We start from the raw sequence: 7,996 nt of genomic DNA, 5'->3' as shown, positions 1-7,996 counted from the left end.
TTTTTTTTTTTTTTTTTTTTTTTTTTTTTTTTTTTTCGAGACAGGGTTTCTTTGTGGCTTTGGAGCCTGTCCTGGAACTAGCTCTGTAGACCAGGCTGGTCTCGAACTCACAGAGATCCGCCTGCCTCTGCCTCCCGAGTTTCATGTACTATTGCCCCAGGTGAAAACACTGGCTATGTTATTTACTGCTGACTTTTCTTGACTTGGTTAAATGGGGTAAATGATGGATATTTGCTAAAACCACCTCTAAAGTGATGAGTTTTATAACATCAAAACCAGTTTGAAATTATTATAGTCAATGCCGGTTAAATAAAAGAAAGAAATTGAAAAAATACTGAGGTTAACTAATCTAGGGAGGACACTGATCAGTAGGACTCTGTGAGAAGAAAGCACTCCCAGGTCTTTAACACTGCAAAATCGTTTTTGCTTTCACGGTGCCAGCGGGGTGCAGGGGTACGTGCATCGCATGTGAACACACACTGCAGTACTAGGAAGTGTTGTAGATGATTCGACACAGGCTGGCCATGGTGAACAGCACCTTTAATCCAGCACTCAGGATGCAGAAGCAGGTGGGTGGATCTCTCTGAGTTGAAGGCCAGTTTGGTCTCCATAGTAAGCTCTAGGTATACTAAAGTGACCATTATAATTGAGACCGATCTGTTATGGTCGATGCTTGAGTGAAGGAATTTAAAAAACTGAAACTGTTGAGAACAATTTCAGCACTTCTCCTCCACAAGAGAACAACAATTCAGATGAAATGACAACTAACCCTGAGTGCTGAGTTGTCTGGAAATTAGTCAGCTACAACTCAAAAGTTTTGGTATATGAACAGGGTAAAATCTGAGGCCCTGAAAAAAAAATGTTTTTAAAAACCCTCTCAAGCCAGAGCCCTTCCCTTCCTGTGCTACCCACCGTCCCTGTCTCACTCCTCCAGAGTGGATGAGGAAGAGGTCCGACTCACCAGTTCAGCCTTGGTTCACTCACGGTTACGCTAGAGCTCATCTTCCTAGCGCTCTCCTTCACTCTAGCCCACCAGAGTCCAGCCTGGCAGTGAAGGCTCCAAGGTAGTGAGCATGGGATCCTTCCTAGAATCTACATTCAACTGAAGAAAAACAAAAAGGTCAAGATCAAACCTAGATTCTGGACTGGGGCGCGAAAGACCCTTGGTTTAACATCTTCTCTCAACTGACTAACAAGCGACAGAACACTGCCACCACGATTCTCTGTGGCGAAGATGACACAGAAGGAGTCACTTTCCTTCGACAGACGCAAGGACATCAGTTGAGTTCTGAGAACCCAAAGCAGAGGGTGTTCTCGCACGGTTGACACTATGGCAGGCAGCATCCATTCCCTCCAGTCGCAGACTGTCATGGGGGCAGATCCTGTCACACAATACACAGAAAAGGCTCCCTGGATCTTTCAAAGAGAGCTTTGCATTTCTGAGGCTCAGGGGCTGGCAATTCCCAGGAACCCTCGGAGGGTTCATCAGGCACACGACTGCAGCTTAAGTGTGATTTCTCCACACCGGGTGCTTGTTCTGTCGCCCCGTGCGGGCGTGGTATAGTTAAGAGTCAAAGGCAGGAATTGGCCCCTGGTCACCTGTGGGGTCTCATGGGCGTCCTTCTCAGCCTACCTACCTCAGAGTGGGGCTGAGGGCGCGGGGAGGGGACGGTGAGCGCAGGGGGAACTGAGGGACGGCAAAGAAGAGAAAGTATCGGAAACGGTAAGTAGTGAGGAAAGCTGCCGAGGAGAGCACGTGAGGAAAGCTGCCGACAAAGGCCTGGGAGGAAAGCCCGGTGAGGCGCTGCCTCAGACCCGGGCCGCCATGTTCCCTCTCCCGCCCCTCGCGTCTCCGGCGAGCCCGAGTCCGCGCGCAGCAACCTTTCCGCCCACCTCAGGGTCCCAAGCAGCTCTGGCCCGGGGAAAAGCCGACCCCTCTACACACGCTTTGCCGCACTCACTGCTGCGCGCCTAGAAAGGCCTCATTTAAAGCCCCGAGGGCGCCCGCCCGGCCGCGCGTGATGACGTCACGAGAGCGCCGCGGGAGGGGCTTGTGTGCGAATCCTCTGAGAGAATCGGCCACAGGGAGAGTGTGAGACCCGCAGACTCCTGGCTGTGACCTCAGGCTTTCCTACTTCTTACCAAGCTACATAGTCAGTCCTTTTCATCAATTTTTAATACATCCATGGGGCTTCTGGAAAGTTCTAAATAAAACAAAGAATAAAGCTACGTTTAGCACACTGCTCAACACATAGTAGGCCCTCATTACGCCCAAATTCTCCATTCCACTCACAGTCCCATTTTTAGATAGATGCCAGTGTCCATCTGCAATTCATAAGGGAAAGATGTTTTGAGCATATACACTTTGTGTTTGGTATTGAGTTCACAAAGGACCAAGGTAAACACTGTCTTTTCCAGGAACTTTTGATTTTGGGGACTCTAAAGTCATCTTGATTAAATGAAACAAAAAAGAAAGCGATGAACTATTTAAGAAAAGTGTTACTAGGGCTCGAGAGAGGGCTCAGTAGTTAAGAATGTTGCTGCTCTTCAAGTTCATTTCCCAGCACCCACATCAGGAGGCTCACGACAGTTTGTAATCCAGTTCCAGGTTATTTGGCACCTCCTGCTGTCCTCTGCTGGTAACTACACACAGAAGCACTTAAATAAATCTTCTAAGACTAGGTGTTATGGGGGTGGATTATAAACATCCCCTGAAGGTTATATACTAAGGGCTTGGTCACCAAGCCTGTGGGATAACCAGGATATGGTGGGTTCTACTTGAATTTAGGTCACCGAGCACATATACTTAAATGTTTGGTGTTGAGTACATGGGGGACCAAGTTTGAATACTGAGTTTTCCAGAACTTTTGACCTTAGGAAGTCAGTGGTGGAGATATTAGGTTTTTACTCCTTCTACCTCTCTTTTTGATTCTTGGCTACCAGGAGGTGCCTAACTGCGGACTGCATGCGCTTTCTGACACTCTTCCGTTTCACCATGAGCCCAGACACGTGTCAAACGACCACAGGCTGGGAGCAGGAGGTAAATATAGCCCTTCCCTCTATGATGTCACAGTGGCAGGAACTGAATGCAAACGTGCACAGAGGACACTGTGTGAGTTCAGAGGAGGAGAATTGCTAGCGTGAGGGACTGCACGTGTCTTTGAGTAAAGACTTGTATTTGCTGCCATGGGCTGGAACAGTTTTGCTTTCTCCATACTTAATCTTTTGCATCCCAGACCAAAGAGCAACAGATCAAACTGATCTTGAACTAAAACCTCAAATTTGAAGTCTTTGCCCCTTGAACTTTTTTGTGCCTGGCGTTTTGTCACAATGATGGAACGGTAGTCTAACATGCGCGGTTGTTAAGAAGCCAGATTTTTGTTACTGTTGTGCTCTGGCTTGGTGTATCTGAGTGCTAGTAAGGGCAGGGTATATGGAATGACAGTGTTAGGATCAGAAATCACTCCGGATATTGTCTCCTATAACCCTCTTGTTTGCTCAGGCCCAGGCAGTCAGCTCACTTTCAACATCAGATGACCAGTGAACTAAAAACTAAAACTCCACTCTCATGACTTCTGCCATCTGTTAGGCCTGAATGCTTATGGCACTAGCCATTCATATGTTGAAGCCTTAACCTGCAGTGTGATGCTGTGTTATTTGCAGGGAGGACTTTGGGAAGTAATTAGGCATAGTTGGGTAATTCTGCATAGCTTGTAAGAAAGAGGAGAGAGACAAGATATCCATCTCCTCTATGTGACAACATAGCAAGAAAGTAGCCATTTGCAAACCAAGATCCTACTTAGCCAGTAGCTGGGCCTGGAGTTTCTGGACTTCTGAGTAAAAATTATATATACACATATAATGAATATTATATACATATGTATATATTGTATATATAACATATAATATATGTATATAATTTATATATACACATATAAGTTTTTTTAAATATTTATTTATTATGTATACAATATTCTGTCTGCGTGCATGCCTGCAGGCCAGAAGAGGGCACCAGACCCCATTACAGATGGTTGTGAGCCACCATGTGGTTGCTGGGAATTGAACTCAGGACCTTTGGAAGAGCAGGCAATGCTCTTAACCTCTGAGCCATCTCTCCAGCCCCTACACATATAAGTTTTATATACATGTGTGTGTATGTGTGTGTGTCTGTGTACAGAGTCTATTCATGTGGTCCAGGCTGTGTGGAGCTTGTGTTTCTCCTGCCTCAGCTACCCAAGTACCAGGATTTTAGGCCTCTACTGCTAATAATTCCCACTCCACTCCATTATCCTTTTTTATACCCAACATGATTATTTATCACATTATAGATTTTCCAAGGATGTGTCCACTTTTTCTTATTTGTTCACATAGTTATAAAAATACTTTTCACCTTCCTTTGTACTTTTATGATGTCAGCTGCAATGTGAGCTCTCCCTTTCAATTTTACCCCATCTGAATCTTCCTCTCTTCCATTTACTGGAAACATTCTGTCCTTTTCCTTTTGGTTGTTTGTCTTTACTGGTGTTAGGAGTTTTACTGGTGTTGGCAGCAGCAGATGTTGGTGGGTTTTGTTTCTTTTGTTGTTTTCTTTTTTGATTTTTTTTTTTACTGTTTATTATTTTGAGACAGGGTCTCACTGTGCAGTCAAGGCTCGTAGTCTTACTATGCCCCATCAAACTCACTATGTAGCCAGGATAGCCCTGAACTCAAAATCCTCTTGCCTCAGCCTCTCAAGCACGAGGGTTATAGGCATAGGCATACATTACCATACTCCAATAGCCTGTATGCTTTAACTAGAGAATTTGGTTTACTTAAGTTTTTATCGAAAGATACAGCATTATGGTCACCATTTTGTGGATTTTCCCTCTAGCTGTTTTGAGAACCTTTTGTTTCCCTCTTTCTCACCATTGTGATGTGATGGTTTATTGCGTCCACCATGTTGGATATGTCTTCTGTGTATCTTCTATTTTGTGTATCTTCTTTCTTTCCCTTCTGAATCCCTCATGAAGCAGCTGTTGTAAGGTTGGTTTGGTAGTTCTGAGTTTCCTCAGGTTTTCCTTATCTTGGAAGATCTCTGCTTCCCCTTCGCTTCTGAAGGATAGCTTTGCTGAGTATAGTAATCTTGACAGGCAGTTGTTTTCTTTTATGACTGGAAATGTGACATTCTGTACCCTCTTTGCCTGCAGGGCTTTTGCTGAGAAATCTCCTCTTAATCTAATGGGGCTGCTATTAAATGTGATCTAGCACCTGTAGATTTCATAGTTCTTTTTTGTTATGTACTTGGCTGTTCATTGATTTATTATTGTTGTTGTTGTCCTGGGAGTTAACCCAGGGCTTAAGTTTGCTAGTCAGGCTTTCTAGTACTGAGCTATAACACCAGTGCTGGCCTGTCCTTTAGACAGTCTCGTTACAATGGTGAGGATCCTTTCTGGTCATGTCTTTTTGGGGTCCAGACGTCTTCTGTACATGGATGTCTATGTCTTTCTGGGGCTAGGAAAGTTTTCTGTTAGCTTTTCACTTAATGAGTTCTCTACCCCTTAAACTTTATTTTCTTGACTTGAGTATAACAATGATAGCAATGTTTGTTTATTTAATGGTTTCCCCAAAATTTTGAACGTCCTCTTTTTTCCTTTCTGCTTTGTCTGAATTTGGTGTTTTGAAAGGTCTATCTTTAAGTTCTCGTATTCTCTTTCCCACTTGATGTGTTCTGTACCTGAGGCTTTCAAATGAACTTCCTAAAAGATATTCATTTTAAACTTTTGTTTTAGGTTTATTTGTTTTATTTTATGTGTATAAATGTTTTGCCTGCATGCCTGTCTGTACATCAGTGTGGGCAGTCCCTGTGGGGCATCAGAAGAGGGATTATATTCCCTGGAACTGGCATTATGAATGTTTGTGAACCACCATATACGTGCTGGAACAAGTGCTCTGAACTGCTGAGTCATCTCTCCAGCCATATTTATTTTTATTTTATTTTATATGTATGTTTGGCATGTACATTGTGTGTGTGTTGTGTATGAAAGTATGTATATATACTATGTACATGGAGTGTTTTCAGATGCCAGAAGAGGGTGTTGGGTGGGTCCCCTGCAACTGGAGTTGCAGATGGGTTTGAGCTCAGAACTGAACTCAGGTTCTCTGCAGGAGCAGCCATTGGGTGCTCTTAGCCACTGAGCCACCTCCCTAATCCTCAATTGAACTTTTTTTTAAAGACTCGCTCCTCATTTTCAGCATTTCTGTTTGGTCCTCGTTCAGACCCAGTTTTCACTGATTTTTTCTCCTTCCTATTTCACTGTCTTCTAGGTCCACTCAATGGTTTGTCTGTGTTCTTCTCTGCACTTTTCAAGACTCTGCGTATCTATCTGTGCTCATGTCTAGTCCTCTCAAAAGCATATGATCAGCTGGGGACAGAGATAGCTGCTACTGTGGGTGTGGCTAGTGGCAGGATGTCAGATCCTACTTACCAGTGCATGGGCACAGGCTGCAGTTTTCTCTCCTCAGGTCCCTGCTCTCTTTCTCTCTTTCTTTCCCTCCCTCCCTCCTCTGTCCCTCCCTCCCTCCCTCTCTCTCTCACCTTTTCCCTCCTTCTTTCCTATTTATTTTTTTCAGACAAGGTCTCAGTCCGTAGCCCACTGGCTAGACTCATACTCAGTTTAATCTTCCTGCCTCAGCCTTCTAAATGTTGGGATTACAGTAGGCTTCAAAGCGCTGAACAGACTCTTCACTGATTTCAGCTGTTGCGTCCTGCAGGGCGTGAATGGGGTGTGGCCAGAATTCCTTCCAAGGAAGCTATGAAAAGTCTCTGACAACTGGGCCCCTGCTGTTGCCACTAACTGCTTGCCCACTCCTTTGGGCACTGGGACCACAGACTCCCATCCCTGTCCTTTATGTAGCCGGTTGGTGAAAGGGAGCTGGGGTGGTGAGAACTGTAGCAAAGACCTTCAGGCCTGAGACTGCTGTGAAACCTCGAGACTGGCGACTCTGCTGGTCTTAAAGACGAGATCCTGGATGTCCATTCTTTTTGGTGTCCCTCAACCAATGGCAACAGTGGCCCTACAGAGAGCATCTGCTTTTTCTACAGCGGCATGATTATTGCCATCTTGAAGCAGAGCATCTACGAACACCAGCAGACGGCTCTCTCTAGATTGGACCTATTAACTTCCTCAGGTGTGCGTGGGGGTGGGGGGGCGAGGCGAAGTAGGCTGGCCCGCCTCTCACGAGGTTATATTCATCCTAAACAACTGCCAAGACAAGCAGCAGCTCTGTGGAGTAGCGGCTCCCGGTGCTGTGGAGGACGTCCTCATGACCCGGCTGCCTTTGTCACCTGATCCTGTAAGTCCCACCAATGAACTCATGCGTCCGCCAAGCTGTAGTTGGATGGAATCCCTCTTTGATTTTTCTCTGTCTGTTAAAAATAGTCTCCCTAGGAAAAGTCTCACAAGAATCAGGCTAGGGGGTTGTGACAGAGTCACTCGGTCACAAACAAAATTGGTTTGTGAGGACCTAGCTGCTGACCCAGTGCAGGGGAATGTCTGTGTGGGTTTCAGAGATGGGAATACTTGAGTATTTTTTGTCCCGCAAAGTAATCCAAATTTAGATAATATGTACCTTTTCAAGATGGCCTCCGATTACAGCCTTAGGAGAGTTTTTGAATGAAGTCTTTGTCCAGAGTCAAATCACTAAGCCAATTCAGGTCTGTTACTGTTCTACACATAAGCCTGTAGAGCCTAGGAGATGCCTAGCTAGGAGAACCATAGTCTATGTTGGGTGAGTCCTCTTTTCCATTCTTCCCCTGCAGAGGGGATACTCCCCACCCCAACTCTGGAGTGGCCAACACCAAGGTATTTTGTGATGTGGGATGTCCTTCTGTATATGTGTTACTCTTATTGTTTGATGAATAAAACTGTTTCGGCCAGTGGCTTAGCAGAGTACAGCCAAGCGGGAAATCTGAACATATATATATGAGAGAGAGAGAAAGTAGGCAGAGTCAGGGAGA

The 7,996-nt window shown here is 45.1% G+C and overlaps 2 protein-coding genes across 7 annotated transcripts in view; both read right to left on the bottom strand.

The window, feature by feature from the left end:
• Positions 1–2,031, bottom strand: part of Ice2 (interactor of little elongation complex ELL subunit 2) — a 41,929-nt gene extending 39,898 nt beyond the window's left edge. For 2 of the 4 annotated variants that reach the window (XM_050125201.1, XM_050125218.1), the window contains exon 1: positions 962–1,887. In XM_050125201.1, the coding sequence (XP_049981158.1) occupies positions 962–1,002 (41 nt within the window). In that variant the 5' untranslated portion in view covers positions 1,003–1,887. The other 2 variants (XM_050125208.1, XM_050125194.1) reach the window with 2 other exon arrangements.
• Anxa2 (annexin A2) overlaps positions 1–7,996 on the bottom strand; it is a 248,184-nt gene that overhangs the window by 102,136 nt on the left and 138,052 nt on the right. The window lies entirely within an intron of this gene.

This window comes from Alexandromys fortis, unplaced genomic scaffold (genome assembly GCF_014885135.2).
Source record: "Alexandromys fortis isolate MF-2015 unplaced genomic scaffold, M_Fortis_MF-2015_v1.1 scaffold_22, whole genome shotgun sequence".
In the NCBI taxonomy this organism is placed as follows: domain Eukaryota; kingdom Metazoa; phylum Chordata; class Mammalia; order Rodentia; family Cricetidae; genus Alexandromys; species Alexandromys fortis.
The sequence above is the reverse complement of the archived record's forward strand: the minus strand, read 5'-3'. Positions and strand labels throughout refer to the sequence as shown.